The sequence below is a fragment of the Danio rerio genome, chromosome 11, assembly GCF_052040795.2.
Source record: "Danio rerio strain M-AB ecotype USA chromosome 11, GRCz13ab, whole genome shotgun sequence".
Taxonomy (NCBI): Eukaryota; Metazoa; Chordata; class Actinopteri; order Cypriniformes; family Danionidae; genus Danio; species Danio rerio.
Window position 1 is genome coordinate 40,537,229 of NC_141031.1, and position 25,002 is coordinate 40,562,230.

The 25,002-nt window shown below is 37.1% G+C and overlaps 1 protein-coding gene and 1 long non-coding RNA gene across 5 annotated transcripts; one reads left to right on the top strand and one right to left on the bottom strand.

Annotated features, from left to right (window-relative positions):
- Positions 1–1,430: 1,430 nt before the first annotated feature.
- LOC147841866 (uncharacterized) lies at positions 1,431–4,238 on the bottom strand. 3 transcript variants are annotated; one of them, XR_015502954.2, is made up of 6 exons: positions 3,988–4,196; positions 3,570–3,671; positions 2,685–2,811; positions 2,423–2,508; positions 2,077–2,119; positions 1,431–1,979 (listed from the first exon to the last, which is right to left on the bottom strand). It is a non-coding gene; the product is annotated as an uncharacterized LOC147841866 (long non-coding RNA). The 3 variants fall into 3 exon arrangements; XR_015944887.1 differs by lacking the exon at positions 3,570–3,671 and having other exon boundaries at positions 3,988–4,238; XR_015944886.1 differs by lacking the exon at positions 3,988–4,196 and having other exon boundaries at positions 3,570–3,975.
- A 1,304-nt stretch (positions 4,239–5,542) lies between these two features.
- On the top strand, positions 5,543–23,680 carry hp1bp3 (heterochromatin protein 1, binding protein 3). 2 transcript variants are annotated; one of them, NM_001199725.1, is given in 12 exon segments: positions 5,543–5,646; positions 6,308–6,386; positions 6,721–6,952; positions 7,647–7,785; positions 10,491–10,640; positions 10,722–10,778; positions 10,870–11,015; positions 13,950–14,040; positions 16,500–16,656; positions 16,825–16,936; positions 19,493–19,642; positions 22,509–23,680. In NM_001199725.1, coding segments are annotated over 11 exon segments (1,650 nt in total). In that variant the 5' UTR covers positions 5,543–5,646; positions 6,308–6,316; the 3' UTR covers positions 22,855–23,680.
- The last annotated feature ends 1,322 nt before the right edge of the window (positions 23,681–25,002 follow it).

Genomic DNA, 25,002 nt, shown 5'->3' on the forward strand with positions numbered 1-25,002 from the left:
TATAACTATTTTCAGGAGCCACCAAACTAGGTCAGAGGTCACGGAGACCTTAAGGGGAACTGAGGGCTGAGGAGGCAACTGTTTCTATTGTTATTTCTATGAGTTAATATTATCTAAAATGTCTAAAGTGATTTTGCTATATTCACAGTTAATTATTTTAAAGTGATTCTACTTTTTATTCAAGATAGACTTTGTGTAGTGAGGATATTAACTACCTGAATCTAGATTATACCGGTTTTTAACCAGTTTTGATAAAGACGGCAGAGAGTACACTCCGCCTTGGATAAGAAACAGATTATACTTTAAGTGTGTGTGTTCTATTTGATTGTGGATCTGTTTCACAGGTCTGGAGTCAGCTCCAAACAGTCTAGTGGATGTCTGACGTTTATGCTTAAGATATTGTTCAGAATTGTACGCAAGAACCCTACATGGAAATTTTCTGTGTTTTATCCAATCAGGTTAGAACACCTATATGTATGACGCAGTTAATGACGTTATGTGAGAGTGTAATTGTTATTGATTGGTGATTGTAAGCAGAGCGGCCTAGGAACTCTTTGCGAGTGTTGAAGCTGGCTTCTGCTGAAAAAACTGCAAACTATCTTCATTCATTCATTCATTCATTTTCTTGTCGGCTTAGTCCCTTTATTAATCCCGGGTCGCCACAGTGGAATGAACCGCCAACTTATCCAGCATGTTTTTTACACAGCGGATGCCCTTCCAGCCGCAACCCATCTCTGGGAAACATCCACACACACATTCACATACAAACTCATACCCTACGGACAATTTAGCCTACCAATTTCACCTGTACTGCATGTCTTTGGACTGTGGGGGAAACCGGAGCACCCGGAGGAAACCCACGCGAAGGCAGGGAGAACATGCAAACTCCCCACAGAAACACCAACTGAGCCGAGGTTCAAACCAGAGACCCAGCGACCTTCTTGTTGTGAGGCGACAGCACTACCTACTGCGCCACTGCCTCGCCTAGAATAAAGAAATATAAGAAAAAAACTTATTTTTAAAATACAAATTTATTACTCAGTCAGAATTCGGCCATTTTAATAATAATAATGATAATAATAATAATAATAATAATAATAATAATAATAATAATAATAATAATAATAATGATAAATAACAAAAATAATGTAGAGCTTCATAACTTTTCTACACAGCAAAATATGGGGACCCAAAACAACTCTATGGGTGTTAATTTCAACACTTTGAAAGTGTCTCATGGGGTCCACTCAAAACAAAGTTAAATCAACACTTTCAAAAGGGTTGGCACATTGACACCGAAGTAAGGGTTAATTTTAACTCTAGGCAGAGTTAAAAAATGTAACTATATTTAACACCGCCTGGTGTAATATATTTATTTTATTCAACTCTCTTGAGTGTAAATATGGTAAAAAGGTCAAATAGACTGTAAATTACAAAAGAAAAAAACATTTTATTTGAAAACATTCACCACTTCAACAATTCATTCAGTTTTTAAAATGCAACAATGTCAAATATGCTTTAAATGTTTTATTAGTACAGACAGTATCAACAAAATATGTATGACCAGTGCTCAAAAAGGCTGTTTCAGTCCTTTGGTCCAAACTTGATGTGTTATCAGAGCAATTTGAAAGTTCAATATAGTGTCACTCATAGTTTACTTCTGAACTCATAGTTTTCTTCTGAAATTACATTTTAAACAACTTGGCTTGCAAATCTTTCACTTCGGGTGTTTCCTTGGTCCTCCATATCAAACACAGCAGTTTAAATGAAGGTATAAATGCTGTAAACTTGTGTGAAAACAAACTGGAGCTAGGAAATCTCATCAAGCATGTCCTGTGAATGAAGTGCTTCCCAGCCACAGGATGACCTTTTTATCCATGACGGTGTACAGTAGTAGCTGCTGATCGCTCGTCTGGTGGTTCCTGATGCACGGATATAGGGTGATGCTCATCTAAGAACTCTTCAAGACTCCAGCATGACTAAGAAAAATGTTTGAAAACAAATTGCAATCAAATTCTATGATATATTTAAAAGAATATTTAAAGTAAATAAAACATTCAAGAAATCTAAACTCACCTTTTGAAAATCTACATGATGATCCACAACTTGACTCTCCCAGCTGGTTGAGGTGACAGGATATGGAAAAGTAGAAAAAACACATATATCACTGTTGGATCTCCAAAAACAATTAGGTTAACCACTATGACTAGAACTGGAAAAACAGGCAGCTGTCTGTCCAGAATCCTGAATTTAACACAACACTTGAACAAAATTTAGAGGAGCTAAAAATCTTTTATATCATTTAGTGATGCTGACTTCCCCAAAATATTGGCCACAGTGTAAAAAATATTCATAAACTTCATAAACAACAGTTTTCTGTAAGCGTGTGCGTGCGTGTGTGCGCGCGTGCGTGTTTCTTTACCAGATTCAACTTGTTAGGCCCTTTCAGGTCCAGTATTGACGCCACCTTTACTGGAGTCTAGCAGATGTTTCAGGTCCAAATATAATCTAAAATATTAGGATAAGCAGAAGAGGAAAAGTGCAAAGTAAAGAGCAAAACATTATTTAAGTAACAGTTCACCCACAATACAAAACTTATCACCTTCATGTCATTTGTTATTCTCTAATGCTCTAATACCCTCTCAGCTTATTGTGAAACAAATACAGAACTTTATCAAACATACCTTCATTATTATCACCACATATGACCAAGAAGGTGTGCTTGGTCATTTCACCAACTCTGGAAATACACCATCCGTCTCTAATCAGCCACCGTCACAGGGTCTTGTGTTATTGTATAGAGAACTGTGGCTGTTAAAAAAACAACAAAAAATTAGTATCTAACACATATGCATAACCTTCAGATAAAAAGGAGAGATGAACATCACAAAGTATGCCTCACACTTTTTCAGATATCTTTTGATTCAGATGTTGATTATTGATAATAAATCTACAAATCAAACCTGTTCCTGACTACAGAAATAGCCTAACTTACTAACGTCAGACATCCCGAGTTGGAAAAAGTAATTTTCGGGGGATACAGAGTTGATTTGCGGGAGGTAGCGGGAGAGATGAGAACCTGAAGAGCAATGGGATGAGTTGCGCGCGACGTACCTAAAGAGCTGGGAGGGATGCGGTGGAGAGGGGTGTGCAAAGTGTTTAATGACCGGGCGGGAGACGCGCGATTTCCGGGAGATTATCATTCATTTGCGGGCATCTAAGTTACTTGGGCATCTGGGAGTCTCTGTGCATTTGCGGGATAACGTTAACGTTAGTCCCGCAACTTCCGGGCGACTTTTGTAACCTTAAATGTCTGAGAAAGTGCAAACGCGGTCATTTAAAGACATTAATGTTAACATTCCGACTTTAATGGTTGTCAACGCTTAATATAATTCAAGCGTACGTTATAACGCGAGTCTATGAACTAACGGTATATGGACGGCGACGAATGAACCAGTTTAAAAGGGCCGCGGTGTTTAAAATAACCAAATTAACATACACGAATAACAAACAATCATATGTTTTAGTCAGGAAGCCTTTTACAAGTAAGCATATGTTCATTTACTCACCAGACATGTTTTAGAAACTCTCCAGAGCTAATGGAAACCGTGTTGCCGTTAGCATCCGGGCAGAGTAGGCTAGGCTGCTCCGGGGATTCCCTCGCTAGTTTGCTTCGAATTAAAGGAGAAGTGTCGATTTTATTTTACAGATGGGTAACAACGCACAAAATGGCATTAAGCGTGACAGAAATGTGTTGAACATGTACATTTGATGTTTTTATGCACTATGTATGCGTGAGCATTTATAAAAACATTCTTGAAAAGAAGTGAATAGTAATGCAGTTAAGCTAGATACACAAACGACCATGAATGAACCGCAGAAGATTAAAATTGTCACTCCATTCTAAAGTTATTAACTTAACAATATGTTTACAACTGTATTTCCTTAAAGAAAGTCAGTAAAATACCTAAATTTAGGTAGACTCACCAGTTGCTGTTCTAAACCTCAGATGGAAAATGGCGTCTGGAAAATTCTTCAGTGACTGGGGCTGCATGAATTCCCGGATGTTGGAAATAACACCACCAAGTGTAGAAAAGATAACTCCTTGATTTCGCACTGAATAAAATCAATTCTAACTCTTATTATATTCATTTATCAAAATCTAACTCTTTAACGTCAACATTTTACTCTGAAATGCTTCAACACCGAGAATTTAACTCAGATGAATTTGCTGTGTAGCCATTCTTGTAAAAAAGTAAATTTGAAACTTCATGGATAACATTTGTGTTCAAACTTACTTTAACTTGATGGGTTTTCGTTGGGTTATTTTGACTGCGTTCAACATGTGTCTACCTCAAGGACAGGTCTTGCAGAATTATTATTATTTTATTTTTTTGCATCCAGCCAAACAGATGGGAGTTGGATTAAAAAAGATAGCTGGATCGACATTTTAATAAATGAAATAAAAAGCATAGAAATAAAACATAAACGTGTACAGCTTGTTTGTTTTTATGAATGCATAATTTGAACGGTTTAGAGTAATAATTGATTTTTATAACTGCCTATAATCTATTTATACGTATACTTTTATTTACTTATGTATTTTGTTTGGTTGTTGTATTGTTTATTTGTTGGGATTCATATTGTATTGCTACCAACAGTTTATGAATTAAAAATACAGCAAGTGACAGAATTTCTTTCTTTCATTCCAATTACAGCAAATAACTCCTACAAGTCCTGTAGGAATGATAAAATCCTGCAGGATTTGTCACTTGCTGGGATCCATTGTAAAACCTGTAAGAAATTCCTGCACATACTGTCAATGTGTCCTACAGGATTTTATCATTCCTGCAAGACAGCAGTTTTCCTGCGGGAAAAAATAAATAAATCCTTCAGGATTCCTGTAAAAAGTACTGCATGATTCTAAAACCTGTAGGAATTGCCTGCACATATTGTCAATTTGTACAGGTATCCTGCAGGATTTTCATTTTTTTTCTGCAGGAACCTGCTGGTAACCTGTAGGCATTATGAAATCCTGCAGGATTCCTGTAGGTTATTTTTGTGAGGGTTATGATGGTAGTTAAAATAGGACAAATGAAATCATTTATGGGACAAATTCTGGACCTTTGTCAGTGAGGGATGGGTCTTTTCTATCTTTTGATATTCAAAATATAGCATGAACGGTTCAAACTATGGCCACACGTTGTAACATCGCCATCTTGTGGTGAAATATAAATCGGGCCTATATTTCATTTGAGAACAATAAACTCGAACACTTTTATTCATTTATTCGTTTTATATGTTTATTCCGCTTTAGTAATTTTACATACAATATTAATCATAAATACAAACAATCTGATACAAACCATTAAGTAAGAATAATACAAATAAATAATTCGATAATGTGTTTAAAATATAATATTTCAACTTTTTAATGTTTAGATTAAAAACAGAAGAGCTATGGTCACCTCGCTGTGGGTTTCTGACTCCATAGATGTCCAAACAATGGACGAACTGTTACGCGGCGCGCACGCATGCGTGAACACGTACGTCGCTCTGTGTACGCAGGCGGGGGAGGGGCACGTAAACAGAGAATTCCAAAAAGGAAGGGAGTGTTTCTTTCAACTGATAAACCAATACATCAAGGTATGCATTAATAAGCTCATTCTCAAATTATACATCCTCACTTTGCAGGCTCTTCTCTGCGTACTACAAGCGTGTGTGTTTTATTTAGTCTTTTGAATCTGCAGCCTCGTGCATTTACCATTTTCAGCCCAACGCAGCGCCATTACTGTACAGGGCAAAATGGACAAAATGGCCATTTTCGATTATATTGTGGTTACGTGCAATTAATTCCCCGTGCACTGGCTAAATATATGCACGTGTGACTTTGTGCACGTTATTCACGCCTTAACAGTTAGACGTATGTGTGGAGCAAATAAACAATGAGATTGTAGCTCCTTTCTTGCTAATTTGCTGTGCCTTCACGTCCAGCCTGTGTTTGTCGCCGTGCTTTCCTATGCACGAGCTTCCCTTTGCTAAACAGAGGTCATGACGTACATTTTAGGTGTTTAAATCAGTGAATAATAATGCTGTGATTTTGTAAATTAATCTCTGTAAGCTCCACATTACAATGAATTAACCTAGTGAACAATGCAGGTATTTATTGGATTCCCAGCTTAGATCAATACATCACCTGCACGCGCGCGCACACACGTGTGTGTGTGTGTGTGTGTATATATACAGACATATAGACATGTACGTATATATATAGATATATGCATATAATGTCTTTATGTATTGGCAGGTAAGAATCATGCCTATTCGCCGCTCAGCTGCAGCCCCACCCAAAGAGGAGGCACCCCCTGCAAATGCCCCTGATGGAGGTAAGGATGGCTCATTGCCTGGTACATTGATCATATTCGAGCACACAAGGATATATTGTGGCAATTCACATAGTCATAAACCCCTTCAGAAGGACTAATTTGCTTGCAAATAAAAACAAATAAAAATAAGACTGAAATATTAGTTATTAGTTGGCCCACAAGGAATCTGCACACGCAAAAACACGCAGATATTTAGCCTATCATTGAGTCTATATATTTCCTTGTGTAAATTGATATTTATTCAGTTTTTAAATTAATTTCACTTATATTTTGTGATATATTAGTTATTTGCAGAAACATTTTAGTGCATCTTTCCGATTTTTCGTTCACACAGATGCTCCCGCTGAAGGATCTGCATCTGCAGGTGAGAAGGAGAACGAGAAAAACTCGCCTTCTAAACCCGAAAACACGGAGGACAAGAAAGCCGGAGGAGATGGAGAGGAGGCGACTGCTGATGGAGAGGAGCAGGCCAAAGATGGAGAGGCCGGAGAGGGGGAGAAATCTGACGAAGCAGCTGCTGAACAAGGGAAGGGCAAGAAGAAAAGAGGAAAGGATGCAGCTAAACTGTAAGTTCGAATAAAGAAACACTTTTTTTTTGTAAATAGGCTCATTTTACAAGTCATCAAGAGTTTAAACAGTTGAGTTTCACTATTTTAGAATACATTCAGCTGATCTCTGGGTCTGGCAGGAGCACTTTTAGCTTAGCTTAGCATAAATCATTGAATAGGGTTAGACTGTTAGCATCTTGTTCTACAATATACTATTTTTTCTTTGTGATTGACTCTTCTGCAGTTACATCATGAACTAGGGCTGACAAAAAGTGAAAAGTTGCCTCTTTTTAGGCTTATATGGCTAGGAACTATATTCTAACTATGGCGTAATAATCAAGGAACTTTAGCAGACACAATAATGTAATGAGAGTATAGTTCCTAGTCATATTAGCCTGGAAAATAGCAACTTTTCATCTTCTGTCAGTCTAAGCACATGATGTAACTACAGAAGAGTCAAGCTTTAAATAGCAAAATTATCAATACTTTTTAATTGAGTGAAATGCTAGTGTTCTAATCCGATTGAATGATTAAGCTAAGCTAAAAGGCTTCCTGCCAGACCAGGAGGCTGAATTGATTAAAAAATTGTGAAACTCAACTGTTAAACTCTAGAAAGGTTGTAAAATGAGCCTATTTCCAAAAAAGCAAGGGGGTTCAATAAAGCTAAGACCATAATGCACATATTTATTAATGGGTTTATTTAAATGTACAGTGACAAGGAAGGTGATGACAAAGGGAAGAAGGTGAAAAAGAAGAAGATTCCTGCTTGGGCGACCATTGCTGCCAACAAACTGGGTTCAACCTCACTTTCCCAACCCAAAGTTGAAGAAATCATCCTGGAGGCCATTGAGGTTTGGTTAAAAATTGAAAACAAGCTCTTCCTTAGTCCATTTATTTACTTTCTAGAGAGCTTGGTAATCATTTTACACATTTAAAGGGATAGTTCACTCAAAAATGAAAGTTGTCATCATTTACTCACCGTCCACTTTATTACTAAGATGTTGGTTTCTTTTTTCCTGTTGAATGCAAATGAAGGTATTCTGAAGAATGTTGAAAAGCAGCAGCCATTGACTTCAATAGTAGCTTTTGTTCCTACTATAGAAGTCAGTGTTCTGCTGGTTTACACTGTTTTTCAGAATATCTTTTGTGTTCAAACGAAGAGAGAAATATAGTTTAAAACCACTTGAGTGTGAGGAAATGTTAATTTTGGGGTGAGCTATCCCTTTAACACGTTTTATTCACTAATTGTTTACAATTACTGGTAGGTTCCCTCAGAAAATCCAAAACCAATTGGATTTTTCCATTCAATTTCAGATAATTGTGGAAAATGAGCTCTGTGAGGAATAAAAGAAAATTAGAAATACCTGTTTTTATCTAGATAATCTTAAAGGTGCTGTATGCACCTTATTATATGCTTATAGTTATTTAAAGTTATAAAGTTATTTAAAGTATGTAAGTTTTTGACTCTTCTAAAACGTATGTTGTAATATGCATGTTTGTATTTAAGAAACATGCTAAGTGATCATTCTTGTTTATCTGTAAACAATGCTGAAGTCAGATATTCGGCTTTGAAAATGTGTTTTCTGTGCCGAAACGACTGTTTTTGTTTTGGTCATTTAACCCGTCCAATGCCAGTTTAGCCAATTATATTTCAACATCCTGGGTTGACTTGGCGAAAAAACGCATTTCATTCATATTATATATATATATATATATATATATATATATATATATATATATATATATATTAGGGATGTAACGGTATTGAAAATACCGTCATACCGCAATATTAATTTTTTTCGATATTACCATAGTCGCATGACTCGGTAAAACTATAGGTCTTCTGAGAAAATTTGCTCAGGCGAATGAAGCGAACGGGAGGTAGCGAAAACTACAATTCCCATCAGCCCATGCTTGACCATCATCCCTTGCGGTCTGTTGTCGCTACAGATCCAGTAATGCGGAAATAGAGTGTGCTGCTAGAAGCGGGGATGAAAAAGAGCTGGAAAACTCTACAGCGGGTGTTGTCGCCGCGCGCGTACTGAATAGTGGTGTTGTCGCGCGAGTTCTTATCAGCTGTGTTGTCGCGTGCGTACTGAATAGCGGTGTTGTCAGCACACTGTTCAGATTGATGCAGACATGAGACCTCTATCTCACTCATGGTTTGTCCTCTCAAGTGGGGGAAAGACAATGCACAACGTTACCCACTGCTGTCAACCTGGGCCAAGTCATATCTCTCTTGTCCCAGAAACCTCAGTCCCAAATGAGAGGGTTTTTTTCTGTTGCAGGGGACATTGTAAATACCCAGAGATACCAGCTTTTACCAGATTATATTTATATGATAATTTTCCTTTAAACCCATCTCTATCTAAGTGAGTGAGTGATTAAATGTTGAATGTGATGAGTTTTCAACACTACTAAATTGAAACTTAATTTTTTTACATGGTTTAATATTTTTTTGTTATTAAAATTGAAGTTCCTGTTTTAAAGCTTACAGATAGATGGCTAATTTGTATGTCATTGACACTTTTGGCACTTTTTTGGAGTATTTTCATAAGTTTTGTTTTTTCCTGTAAATGATTCAATAAATACCGTACCGTGACATTCATACTGAGGTATTACCGAACCGTGAAATTCTGATACCGTTACATCCCTAATATATATATATATATATGTATGTATGTATGTATGTATGTATGTATTAGGCATGGGCCTATGGTATGACATGATGGTATGGGCATTCTGATGGTATGATAACCTTGGATATAAATATCACAGTTTCACGGTATTAATGCTCTAAAATTTATTCTTTTTAAATGTCTGGGTAAAAATCAAAACTTTTTCCACTTTGTACACAATATATTTTTATTTGGGAAACATTTAAAATATTTTGGAGCAGTAAACATGTCAGGCTAAATAATTCAAATGAATTATTTACTTCTGCTGTCTTCATTAGTTTCAAAAACACTGATTTGTTTTACAATTTAAATCTTTTCTGCTGGCGGTACTGCTGTCCTAAAAAACAAAAAAATTAACTAAAAATCTTACTTATACCTTAGAAATGGTATAGCAGAAAATATTGACCGTTTTAAAACCTTGACTTTTTAGCCATGCCGGAACCTTAAAGTAGTAGTTAGAGATTAGTTTGGGGTGGGTCTATAATAGGGCAAAAAAAAAAAAAATGTTGATTCTTTTCAGAGTTGTATTCTGTATTCCATGCTGAAACCTGCCTGAGAATCAATAAAACTGTTAATCACTAAAACCTTGACTTTTTCAAACCGCAGTATTCCTTGAAATTGGTTACTGTCCAATGCCTAGTATGTATAAGAAAAATGCTGTGCTGCTAATTTAGCTTTTTTTGTTCTCTTTTAATGTCTATATTTAGAGAATATATTGCCCTATTTGTTTCCTTCAATTAATACATGTATTATTTAAGTTTTCATTTGTTGGTCTTTAAATGGTTTTATGAAGGTAAAGGTTAAACGTTTAAGAGTTTAGAAGCAACATCGAAAGTCTGAAAAACTGTGAAAAGTCTCATATGTACATCTTCCTGTAGAGTTGCAAAGAAGACCGCAGTGGTGCTTCTTCAATCATCATTATGAAATACGTCAGGAAGAAGTATCCCGCTGTGGAAATGGACAAAAGGACCAAAAACCTCTACAAGAGGTCTCTGAAGCGAATGGTTGAGAAGGGTGTTGTCAGACAGGTGATTTGCATTTTAACACATGAGTATTTTTAGTTTTACATATACAGCAAGTCAACTTTGTCCTGTCTTCTTAACCCACAGCTGAAGGGTAAAGGCTTTTCTGGAAGTTTCACCATTGGGAAGGTATCTAAATATAGTGTAACTTTCATTGCTGATAAATACAGTGTAAATGAAGTACTTTTTAAGGATTGATTTATTTTTTTGTCAATGTTGTTGTGTTGTGTAGAAGCCGGCTGCATCTGCTTTACCCAAGGAGACACTGGGAGAGTCTCTACCTCTGATCATCACCCGTCTCTGTGAACCCAAAGAGGCTTCATACATCCTGATCAAGAAGTACCTGGAGCAACACTTCCCTCAACTCAATGTGGAAAACAGGTCATTATTGACGTCCTATTAGTAGACGGGGGTGCAATATTGACCCTTAGTATTTCTTTGAAAATATTTTCATTGGTGACACAGAAAAAAAGACAATATTTTGTCTAAAACTCACATTTACATTACGCTTTGATAGTTGCGCAAATTATTATATTGTCTAAAGATTATAGGTTCATATAGCGGGGAAAATAAGTTTTCAACATGTCACTATTTTTCTCAGAAAACATGTTTCTAAAGGTGCCGTTGACTTGAAATGTTTCCAGAATGTTGGTAACAACCAAATAAATTCTTATATGCAAAAAAAACAAACAAATCTAATTTGTTTACAAATTAAGTTATGCATAATAAAATGAAATGACAGGGAAAAATTATTGAACACATGAAAAAAGGGAGGTGTAGAAAGGCAATGAAGGCCCAGACAGCAGCTAGACACTCTGCCCTTTGTCATTGTAAATGAATATTAGCTTAAAGGGTCACAAAACACATTTTTTGAGCTGTTGACAGTCGTATATGTGCCCCACACTGCTAAAAACTCTATTAGGACACATAAATTTTACTAAAAAGTGAAAATTGGTTGTTTTTGCGTTATTTCGAGCAAATTCGTACCTCCGGTTTGAAACAAAATTTTGAAGCTGCGTCATTGCCATGAGATCTTAGCGTGTATTCTATCGTGTAGACTGGACGTCTGTACCTGGGAGTGCCTATTACGTCTCTGAGTGTGCTGCATTAATGCATGAATAAGACTTGGTTCAAACCAATCAGCGCGCTCTATTCCGTATGCTGTGCAACTTCATTAATATGCATGATAGCTTCGAAGACTGTTTGTACCTGTTACAGTGTTCAGATGGCAGAGAGACGCCACGTTGTGTCGGCAAAACAAGCGTGCAGTGTTGCTTTTATAATTCGCTGCAGTAAAGGCTTTGTTTTCAATTTCTCTCTATGAGAGCGCAGCTGGACTCACGTGTGGACTACAGTGCACACTACGCTTGACAACAATACATGTCTAAAGAACATTTTTTACCCGAGAGCTTTTCTCATCTGGAAATGGTGAGATTCGGATTTGCTGCTCGACTCCTCTTAATTAAGACGCGGCTCTAGTTGGTATTGATTGTCCTTTCTCTACAGATTTGGTAATTAAGCGACCAGTAGTCTCTGTTTGTTTATTCAGATGGCAAAGTTAGTTCGTATCAAACTTACTATTACCAAGAGTGTAAACATGTTAGCACCACAATCAAACTTACTGTCGTGGAGGATTTTCGCCGCATTTTGTGACAGGAATAACACACACGGCTTTCTGAGGCTACATGCCGAGTGCATCTAAGTTTCAGAGAAATGGCCCTATAAAAACATGACTGGTTCAATTCTTATTTTCCCCGCTGTACAAGGATATTGATTGCTTTAATAGCTTTTATAAAAACTAAAGGATGTGTTTTTTGCAAGCACACAGATCATTAAATAAATAAAGTGTCCCATGTAGCACACTTTTAGCTTAGCTTAGCATAAATCATTTAACTGGATTAGACCATTAGCATCTTCCTTGTGGCTGTAACATTTAAATAAACCAATGAGTAATTTTTTATTTTATTTTACAAGTTCCCTACAGGGGAACAGTTTAGTTTCACCATTTTTAAATCTATTCAGCCAATCTCTTGCTCCGGGAGCTTAGCATTAGTTCAATTAATTAATTCAATTAGGTTAATCAGGGTTTCTGCAGGGTCTTAAAATGTCTTAAAGCTCAATATACAAATGTTAGGCCGTAAAAAGTTTTGTCTGTAAAAAGTTGTTGGTCTTAAGTGTTTTTTTAAACAGGTCATAATTTTTCTTTGTTTATGTATTGCTACCAAATCTGCCCAAAACCCATACAATCACTAACAATCATCTTAATAAAACTTTCAACGTTTTATTTAATTTTAGGTAATTTTTAACTCTATTTATCCTAATGGTTTATTTATTTTCCTTAGAGTAACATTTGTTTAAACCTTCTCCATGTATTTACTGCTGAGGACACCGACCTAGACAGATTGTTGTGCATAATTTAGTTTATTATAGTTTTTAAAACATTTGTTAATTATTAAAATTATTTTAAGTTGGGGGATAAAGGTGTATGGATACAAGTAGAGCTTGCTTGTTTTTACACAATATTTAGAATATTTAGCTAAGAAATAAATTATTATTTTTATTGTATTATTAAATGTTTTAAATTCTAAAAAGAAAATTTGATGAAGCAAATAAAAACTCTTCCATCTAGGCCATTTGAACAATTTCTTAGCCTTTAGACTGTTATGGGTAAAAAAATTCATTCATATGATCTTAAAAAGGTCTTTAATAGTCTTATATTTAACTCTGTGAAACCTGCAGAAACCCTATTAATGCACTAGCATAAAAAAATCTAAGAAGAGTTTTGGCAGTTTTACTATTTAAAGCTCGAGTCTTTTATAGATACATCATATATTACAACTGAAAAAAAAATATATATATATATATATATTATATTACACAGTTTAAACTATAAACTGTGCTCCATGGGTTGTAGTACACAATATAACTACAGAATAGTCAAGCTTTAAATAAGAAAATGATTGAATCCCTATTTACATTTTTAACCAAGATGCTCTGATCCGATTAAATGATTAATGATAAAATAAGTTAAGCTAAAAGTGTTCCCGCTAAACCTGGAGATTGGCTAAATTGATCCAAAAATGTTATATCTCAACACTTTAACTCTAGGGGAGTTGTAAAATGAGCCTATTTTCAAAAAGGTGAAGTGGTGCTTTAATGAATAAAAAGTGTTAATGAAATTAAAATTTATTTATACATGTAATCGGCAAAAAAATAGTGTACATAATATCATAAATTATCACTATTAGGGGTTAGTTACAAACTAAAATGTCTTAAGAGTTGTTAATGATTGGCTGTTTTGTAAATCTCTCCAAGGCCGGACATATTGAAGAACTGCCTGCAGAGATCTGTGGAAAAGGGCTACCTGGAGCAGATCACTGGCAAGGGAGCCTCTGGAACATTCCAGGTTTGTTTGATGCATTGCTAATATTGATAATGTTTTAGTCTTCGTTTTTTGGCAAAAATGCCATTTAGTTTTAGTCATGGTTAGTCTTATGGGTCAAGTTTTAGTTGATGATTTTAAAATTAAATCTTAAGATTAAATCTACTCTACAGAATCACAATATATTTAATCATAATCAGGGCTTAATTTGTGCTAGAACACTCCGAATCCGGCACCTCTGAAATCTCATCCGGTACCTCATTTTCCGGTACCTCCGGAAATCTCATTTTACTTATCTCCCTCCTCATCTGCCGTCCTCCCCTGTCCGCTGTTCACTTTCCTCCGCAACTCCCCAACCCTCTTCACTTTTGTCTGTGACAACTAGCCCCTGCCCCGGCTCTTAACATACATCCGCAACAGCGCAAAATCTCTATATCCTCGGGTAACATGCCAGATCCGTTACCCCGATCTGTTCCTCGCATTTCACAAATTTAGCACTGATCACAATATATTAATCACGCGTATCTCTAAAATTTCTCAGCTTATTATATACTCCTGGACAACACACAGTTAAACATGAGTGATATGTAGGTTTAAACAATGCCAACAGATTGAACAGATACTTTTCTAAATCAAATAAATACAAATGCAGATAGAAACATGCTAAGTGAACATATTTGTTTATCTGAAAAAGATTGCTAAAGTCAGTTATTTTCAGAAAATGTGTTCTATGTTAGAATGTATGTCTTTGTTTTGGTCTCTATAACCAGCCAACTGCTTTACCCAAGTATATTTCAGCACTCTGGGTTACCTTGTCGGAAAGCATGGCTTAATTCATTTTAGTCATTAAGGCCACTTCAATGTATGCGGCCGAATGTGCGACCTCTGGAGCAGCCTCTAAAATGAGATGCAGTTTTAGAGTTGAAACTGACAGTGATGGTTAGGACAAAAACTCATGGAAAATATTCTCGTGTGTCATCGCTGGTAGCAAGGATACAGCATAGGCCCAATATTCAGGCTACATGCTCCTGATAGTGTTGTAAATCTGGCAACAAGCAATTTCGTGAGACGTGGGGTAAAAAAGTGTTTTGATTTCGGGGTGCAATACCTAGTTCAACCACTGGGTGTCATTCTTACTTACTCAGGGTGTCCACAGGGTCTTAAAAAAGTCTTAAAGGGCACCTATGGTAAAAAATCTACTTTTTAAGCTGTTTGTACAGACATTTGTGTAAGTACAGTGTATAGACCGTCATATTGGGGTGGTATAAACACTCTCGGTCCTTTTTTTTGCAGCACCATGCATTTTAGAATTCTAAATATAGGTTTCTATCAGGGTACACACAACGACGCTTTAAGTCAGCGGCTGTCTGCGGCGCCCAGCCACGATTCGGGACACTTTGTTTCTGGCGCGCTACAGAGCTCCATCTGCATAGTTTCATTTTAAATAACATGCGAATGTCCGTGTCTGGTGTGCCGTGTTGTGGCTCAGTCAAAGTTAATTCAGTGTGTGTGGTTATTTGTCTCGGTGCTCAAGTCTGGATCTTTAAACTAGCACACAGTTGGCTGTAAAACTATACAAAGACAAATGATTTTGTACTCTCTGCTTGGTCTGTGTCCGAGTCGTACATGTATGGCTGAATGCTGATCCTCTTATCATGCTGCTTCTCTCTGTCTGCCTGTCTGTTGTCAAACACAGAGCAGGGGAGCTCTTAGCTCCGCCCCCTTGTTACGTTGTGCAGGAATTTGAGCTACTTTTCATGTGAAGAAACACTCTCCTAAAACAGAGAGCAGTGTACACGCTCCAAAATAACACTTGAACACATTATAATTAAAAAATCTGAACTGTGTTTTGAACTGAACCTAAACTGGCACACTCAGAAGAACCATAATATTAATATTAAATCATAAAAAATGGGTAAACTATGTGCCCTTTAATGTGAAAAAAAACTAAATTTTAGTCTTTAAAAAGTCTTAAATTTACAGACATTGGTCTTAAATCGTTTTAAACGGTTCTTAGTTTTGCTTTGTCCAAGTAAAGCTACTCAATTTGGGTTGGCATCATCCAATGACCAACATTACATCTCAATAAAACCTTATTTTTATATGTAAGTTTATTTTATTGCAAAGAAATACAATTCACAACAGCTGTTAGACATTTTTACAGCAAATTCCCCAAATAAAATAAAAAAAAACAGTTTCACGATTCCTCATGATAATACCAGGCCATTAGAGAAAAATCTTAACCCTGCATAAGTCTAAAATTTCATTCTCAATGGTCTTTAAAGGGTCTTACGAAGTTTAATGTGTGACTTGATTAAACCTGCAGAAATGCTGATACTGCACTTTTTAACAAAAATGTTGGTAAATTGTTTTTATAATAGTTTTTATCATTCAAAACTGATTGTGTAAAAAGAATTCGAGGAAAATCATTCTTCGGTGAAAATAAAACTGATTTGATGAGAGTGTACATTTGTATTGGACAGTTGAAGAAAGCCGGGAATAAGGTCCTCATGGGTGGCGGTCTGCTGGAAGACGCTGTTGTGGCCGCCATCACTGCTATGAATGAGCCCAAGACCTGCAGCATCACCATACTGCGCAAATTCCTGATGCAGAGAAAGGAGAAGAACGCCTTTCCAGTGGGTAAGGAACACTTCTAGCTTATTGCAGATTCCTAGAGTTAACTTTCTGTCCGAGGCCTGAGGTTTTCAAATGTGTCCTTTTAGTATCAGTAATAACCCTAGTATCTCATTTGGTGTATTTTAATGTGTTATGCAGACTCCTTATGAATGATTTGTGTCTTACTACTAGTGTCTCATCTGAAGAGAACCTTGCAGAAGTGTAAAGTGATGGGATGGATGGAGCAGATTTCTGGTCATGGACTGAGTGGGTCATACCAGCTTAGTTATCCATTTTACCCAAGGTAAGTTCAATTGTAAGTTCAATGTAAAGAAGAGACCGTTGTGTAATAAATACTGCACTTACTCACCTTATTCTTCGCCGACGAGCGGGCACAGCCATTTGAATCTTTTTGGCTCGAGACTTCCGGTCTCATTACCTTCCATTCATTTTTAGACATTAAAAACTGCTCGTTTCGCTGTTTGATGTTGCAAACTGACATTTTATTATTATATTATTCTATATTATTCTACTTGATCTGTATAGTCATGCAAACATTTGTTTGTAGAGCAAGTAGTTTGACCGTTTTCTGCCGTTTATTATTCCTAGTCATTTCTCCCATAGACGACTAAATCAAAAGTTCTAAAACAATCGCAAAAACAGGCGCACTTCCACATTATAGAATAAGGTCAATAATCAGTGAATATAAGGTGGTTTCACTTTTGAAATGCGGTTTAAATTACTCCCGTTTTTTAATTCTTCTGAACACATTCAGGTGCTGCTTGTCATGCGAGGAACGCCATAGTCAGATTCGATACAACACCGACACTGCATGCTACTCCATGTCGCGTCAGTGATGAGTTGTTCTTGAACGATTTGTTTATTTTGAACAAATCTTTTGTATGACTCTGGGAGTGAATTATTCATTTACGCATGCGCACATTTTGCACATTTTGTTTCTTGCAGAATGTGCACGTGTGGCCTCAGACCATATTGATATGAATGATATTGGATAATACTGCATCGCGTTAGGGAATCATACCGATATATCCCCTAAACCCGATATATCACCCAGCCCTAGAATGAACCCTGAGTTTAAATGAAATGTTAAGTAGATAAAGGACTTTCATGGCGCTGTATATATGCTGGGGGTATCAATTACAAAAGGGCTCAATATAAAATTATTAGTGATTTAAAAAGTCCTTGAATTTGGTGTCCATGAAAGAGTAGCCACCCTGATATACCAAATTAGATTTAAAGGCTAAATAAAAAATGCAAATGAATGTGTTCCTGATTTCATTGGATTTCTTTTGTTTAAGTTAGTCATTCATTAAATCATTTATTAACATAATTTATTTACAGTTCTTGTAGAAACTTAGTAACCATATTCATGAATTTGCCATTGAACAATCACAAAACCAAATTTGGTTCATTAATAAATGGTTCATTGTTGAACTAAGTTTATGAATAAACCGCACTAATTTCAAGAGCATCACGTGCTTATGATCGATTACGGCTGGTCCAGCTAACACATGATGCGCCAATCAGATGAATCCTAACTTTCTCACCTCCGTCATCTTCATCTTGAAGAATTTCTCCTTCCACCCCTACTCCTCCTCCCTATCCCAGATAGGGCGGCACGGCAGCCCTGTCATTAGCACTGTTGCCTCACAGCAAGAATGTTACTGGTTTAAGTCCTTACTAGGCCAGTCGGCATTTCTTTGTGGAGTCTGCATGTCCTCTCCGTGTCTGCATGGGGGTTCCCTGGTTTCCTCCCACTGTCTAAAGACATGCAACACAAGTAAATTGACTAATCCAAAGTGGCAACATAGACAAACTCTTAGTCAGCTATCTCTCATATCAATTCCTAACTCATTAAGCCTGGTTTATACTTCTGCGTCAAGTGACCGGCGTAACTCACGGCGTTGGCAACGAGCGCAGATGTGCATTTATACTTCTGCGTGCTGTCTCTGTTGGTCTGCATTAACACTTCCGAAACGCTAGTGGGCAGTGAGGTGTAAATGTTCCTCTGTGTCGAGTTTCTTCGCCTCTGTTTTGCTTTCCTGAACACTTCCTGGATGTGCAAGTGGCTCAAACTCGCTCATTTTGAGGCAGCAACCGGCGGACGTGCAACAACTTTAACTATGAGGTAAACACAAAACAAAACTTTCCAACCGAAGCTCCTTCACGGGACTCCACACTTGTAAACAATCGCTACATTGGGTTCGCGCCATTTGCGCGGCTCTCGGTCCCGCCCAGACTCGTCAGCGCTACCAAGCCGACCAATCACAAAGCTTGCGCTACGCGTTGTTGCGATGTGTAGTTACATTTTTTGAGAGGTGCACGTCAGTGACGGCCACGGCGAAGGGCTATGCGTCAGCGCCGTAGCATACGCCGACATTTGACGCCGAAGTATAAATCAGCCTTAAACCATAACAAGCAGGGGAGATCTCGATCTACCTGAGCTCAAACTCCTCTCTTGCCCTTTAAAAGGGCGGAAGCCCCAGGCTCGAGGATATTCTAAGCTCAGAGCTTTCTCTCGGGAAATCATGCCAAACACGCTTTATTATCAATCATGAGCTACGTGTGAACTCTTTAGATATAGATTAATTCAGGAATGAAGCACCAAAGTGTTGCTCTGAGATTTTTTACTTTAACTTTGTTTAAAACTATTTTAAATGACAAAAATAGAAAAATAAATGACAATATGATGTGTAAAAAGCAACTTCGTGAGTTGATTAGTTGCAAATAAATGTTTTTTGATGTCATGCAAAGGAAATTTGAGACACTCAGGGTGTTTAAAATGAAATGCGATGGAACATCTTAATTGACAAAATGTCTGTTGCATCTTCTTCTGCAGCCCGGCAGTTTTGTTTCCAGAAATGGTGGAAAAGCTAAAAGAGAAGGAGGTCAAACGCAAGAGAGTCGAGGTGTCTGATGAATCTGAAGAAGAGTCAGAAGAAGAATCTGAAGAAGAATCTGACGAGGAAGAGCCTCCCCCTAAAAAGAGGTGAAGTACATCACGTAGCTTCTGAATATCAAATTTAACTACAAGCAGTGGTAATGGCCCAAGCCTTGGCCCCACCACCCCAGTAGGTGTCCGCAGGGTCTTAAAAAGTCTTACGTTTCAAAAACAAAATCAAAAAGTCTTGAATTTAATGAAATGTTGTCTTGTAGATCTTGTCATTTTTACCAGCTCTTAATTTTCACACAGTAGGAATCCTTCATCAGACAGTCTCTCAGTCGTCATGTGTAATGATTTTGTCATTTTGGACTTTTTTTTAATGCTTTCACACTGTACATGCTTAACTCATTAGTTTTTCTATGCATGATTTATTTAGAAAGGAATCCCAGGACTGATTATTCTACTTCACTGTATGAAGAAAATACTGTAGACAAGAAAAAATAAACATAAATGCAGTGACTACAAGTTGAAGGAAAAAAGCACAGTAAAAGTGCCAATACAGCACTTAAAATGTACTCAAGTAATTTTTTAAACTACTAAAATACAATTCCTGAGAGAAACTACTCGGTATTTTTTTTACTTTACACCACTAGGTCTACAATCAAATTTACAAAACCAGTGATCCCAAATCAAATCCAGAGATCAGAATGTGACTAGGTGCCTGTTCTGCACAATTCCTCCTGCCATAAAACACACTGGACTGTCCTGCTTTAAATGACAGCAGCAGGCTTTTTTATGAAACAAACTCTCTTAAGAACATATTCAGCAAAGTGTCACCAGGAAAATTTGTAGAATTGTTTTTTATGCATTAATGCTAAAGATCCTATTTAATTTATATGTTCATTTGTTTATTGTTTTTAATTGTATAAGTGGTGTAACCATAGACTGTAAAATATATGGACGTAGTATCCGTGACGTCACCCATAGGTTTCTGAAGAGCGCAAAAGAAGCCACAAGTAGGCGCGGCCAACTGTCGCCATTTTGGTCACGCGTCATCACACCCACGGCGGGATACCAAACAAGGGCAAAGAGGCGGAGAGTGAGCGGAGCTACAGACACCTGCTAGCATTTAGCTTGGACCTGGTTCAGACACACTTTACTTTGGGAGAACGCTTAATACTTTATCACCTGTTACTCGTTTGTATTCTGACCACTTGTGCTTTGTTGTACACTATATCAATAAAGTATTTAGACTTTTAAAAACACTGCTGTAATACATTGAGCTACTAAACATTGTTCTTATGACGTTTCTCAACAGGAGGAAAACGCGAATTACATCCAAACACTTCAGATATAGTCTGTGTTAATAAATGCAGGACTATTGATGAAATCCTGCATAACACTGTATGACAACGCTTCAGATGACTGTTCTAGAGCCTACAGCTAATCAATCTGACAGATTCTGGAGTGCATTACAGCTCTAAATATAAATATAAACGATAAATGATCTTAAATAAAACAAATGCATGTATAGAGATGGTATATAAGTATATAACTTTACTCACATGGGAAACGGAGGCCACGTGAATGGTTTGTGAGCACAATTAAGTGCACTCAGCTTGTCATGCCATCTAATAGTTGTAGGAAACAAGTCCAAAAGGCAGCTGACTGTGTAAAGCCACATAAAACAACACAGAAATACGATAAATATGCCGAGTTCAGTGGCTAATCTGCAGGATTCAGCTGAGGTGACGTGACGGCGACCAACGAGACCTAGCTGTCACTCAAGTGACCACGCCCTTAATTATGCAAACTTAATATAACTTAATATAAAGGAAACGGATGAGTTATAAAAAAATTCACCCCCCTCACAGTTGTCATGAAGGGTAATATTAGCTGTATTAACCAAAACCTTTTTTTGTACCAGGCTGTAAACACCTTTATTTCTGCTGTAAAGTTGGCCATTCTAACAGTGGGCTCAATTGAAATTTGCTCTGTTTTGGAGCCAGGAGCGGCCAGGACTAGCGGAATTTCGGATGAATTGCAGTTTTAGTTACTTCCATATTGGCTTCCTGAGGGAGAGCGGGAGGTTGCCGCTTGGGTGTAACTGATCACACATCTCACGGTTTGGATCACATTGTGTTTTTATGGTCACAGATCGGACCATTTTTTAGATCAGCCAAAAAGGGTTTATTACAAAAACAGTGCTGCAGGACACTTTTGGTTTTAACAAACAGAACTCAGAACCTGTCATTTTAGTAAAAATAAAATGAAGAAAAAATCAGCTGAATAAAAATAAAAGTTAAAATATTCAGTTCTGTGAAAAATTCACTGTTACTACTACCACTGTTGCTGATAACGCTAAATGTAGAACTCTAACATTTGTAAATACATAATTTGTAAAACCCATTTATTTGTTGTCTCATTTTCAATAAGTGATTTAGTTATTCACTCAACACTTCATATTAAATTGCTAGATGTGTCATTTTTGAGGAATTATTCAGTGGCATAATAGTTTTGCCTTTTTCAAACACAGATTTGATTGCAGCAATTTGAAGGATTAATAAATAGATGCAAATCACCAATTTATAATTTATGTTGCGTGGGTGTTGAGATCCCGATCTTTTAATGATTAATCATGCAGCTTACACTGAATGCATTATTGCAGGCTAAACAAGTAAAGACAGAAAACAACTTTAATAACCTGAGAAACCCACCACATCCCTATTACTTCGGTCATCATTCTATTTTACAAGAAAGCCTAAATGCTTTCATACATGTTATATGAATGACACGAGTGGCGATCTCTCTGCGATCATTACAAAGTTAAGAAAAATACGTAATAATCCGTGGGTCACATTTGTTCTGACAACAGCCTTTGTTGCTTACATGGCATTGCGAAAAAATTCATCATTATCATCAGACCAGAATGTGTTTTATTATGCTAAACATTCTTACTATTTGTCTACAGGAACCAGCGTGCAAACCAAAGACCTGCACCTAAAGCTCGTCAAAATAAAAGGGCCAAACCTGTCAGCAGAAAACCTGCTCCGAAGAAACCTGCTCCCAGGAAAGCTCCTCCACCAGCCAAGAAACCAGCCGCCGCCAGCAAAGCAGCGTCTAAAAAGGCACCCGAGCCTGTTAAAGCCACACCAGTCAAAAAAGCTGCTCCGACCAGCAAGCCTAAAACGCCGATAGCCAAAAAGATGACAAGCAGGGGGTCCAAACGGCCATCACCCAAGGCTGCTAAAAAGGAAGTTGAATCTGCTGTGAAGGCTAAACCTGGTGCCCGCAAGTCACTCCGAGCCCGCAAATGAGTCCTGAGCTTGTCGGCGGCTGAAAAGATCAACTGTAGCTCAGTAGACTGCAGTGCTGGCTTTTTTTTTCCTCTTCTTATTTTTGTAGAAATGTCCTCCTTGGGGCCTCTGATGATTCTAGGACCTCCACAGAGTTATTCTGCCATTCAAATATAGGCATTTTATGTTCAATATTCTAATTACAGGTTATAATGTAGAGTAGAAATGCTACCGTTTGTGTTAAGGTGCTCATTCCGGTTAGGAGAATGAAAAGGAGCTGTTGCTTCATCTTGGTTGTGCTTCAACAACATCAAATCAATTATTTAAAATTCCTGTAGTCTGTCTTTCTGTAGAGGCAAGCATTTCAGTTACTCAGTCGCCCCTCATCCATCAGTGTTCAAGAAAACCTCTCTCTGTAAGTTTTATTTGGATTTGTTTTGGTCATGTTTTGTGAAATTAGGTCTTTAGCTACTATTGTAATCAAAAAACGAGTTTCGTTGATGTTGATTCCTTCGTGTACGTCAAAGTAAAGAATGAGTATTAATGCCTAACTTTCAGTTGAACGTCTACTTGAATGCGAAATTGGTTTTTATTAAGATGCATTAAAGAAACGTTGGCATCCACAGCTGTCATTTTCTTCTGTATAGTCTATGAAGGAGAATATACGTTTTCCAAGCAGATGTTTAAAACCTTCAATGCACTATTAACCTGGTCATACTCTTGTGTGTTAGTTTATCAGGGGGGGTTAGATGTAATTTTATGAGCATTGCTCACCTTACCCTGCATGCATGTAACCGATATACTTTTCTGTAGTCCTTAATAAAGTGACTATATTTGTACTTCTATATTTGCCCATTGTTTTGTTTAAGTTAATTCATTTCATCTTCATTTCTGTAGCCCTTTTGCAAGGTAGATTGTTTCAAAGCAACAGGTGAACTCCGGGTCCGCGACATCCTTGACTTTCGGTTTAAGATTTAAAGGGCTAGCATTGCACCAGACTCCCGTAAGTGGTTTTGTTTAAAATTGTAGAATCTATATTTTGTGCACATATGCATCACTTTGGTTTTTATTCTACTGTACAAAAGTTATTTACACTTAAATACACAGTATTTTGGATACCCGAGCTGGGTATTGAACATGGTTCATTTTCATATTTTTTTATATGGTTCATATATGACACATGTACATGTTATAGCTCAAATGAAAGCTCTTGCCAGTGCTCAAACAGTTCTAGCATTCTTTTTACTGAATTATATTCACATATCAAACAGTTGTCAAATGAATTGCAGTGTTTCCATGGCGCAGAAGTGAAAACAATACATTTATGATCACTAAGCAGCCCCAGATAGCACAGACAGCTGTCATCTCATATCTTATGCTGTGTGCTTCAGGGTAATTCCTCCTCTGTTTTTGAGGTGATGTGCATAAGTAATTCTTTCATATGTCTGATGTGGTCCAAACACAGTGAATTATGTTTGATCCAACAAAAGAATAGTGAAATATGAAGTCAATGATCAATCCATGTGGCTTGTACAGCACCTCTCATCAGTTGGAATACAATAACTTATGCATAGATTATGGCAGAGACATTTTTTCTTTTTTCCTATGATTACAGACATGTGCAGGAACCACCAAAATTAATTACAGCACCTTAGACCACACAGAACCTCAAAGGTACACTTTCAAATTTGAGTTTATTCACCTTATTCTCAGCTGTCGAGCGGGCGCTGCCATTTGAATCTTTTTGTCTCGCGACTTCCGGTCACATTCACTTCCATTCATTTTTTGACGTTAACAACTGCTCGTTACGCTGCTTGATGTTGCAATTTAATATTTTCTTATTATAATATGCTACTTGGTCTGTGTAGTCATGCAAACATTTGTTTGTTGAGCAAGTAGTTTGGCCATTTTCTGCCATTTTCTTTATTATCCCTAGTCATTTCTCCCATAGGCGACTGAATCGGAAGTTCTAAGACAATCGCGAAAACAGGCGCACTTCCGCATTTTAGAATAAGGTCAATAAAATAAAATACAAAAAGCGCCTCTTTTTTTTTTAGGTGTTTATTATGACACAGACGACATATACAGATATTTTAAACACTTTCAATAGTGTTTTATGAAAATAAAAAGGGTTTTCTTTAAAATGATACCAAATTTTTGCATTTACGC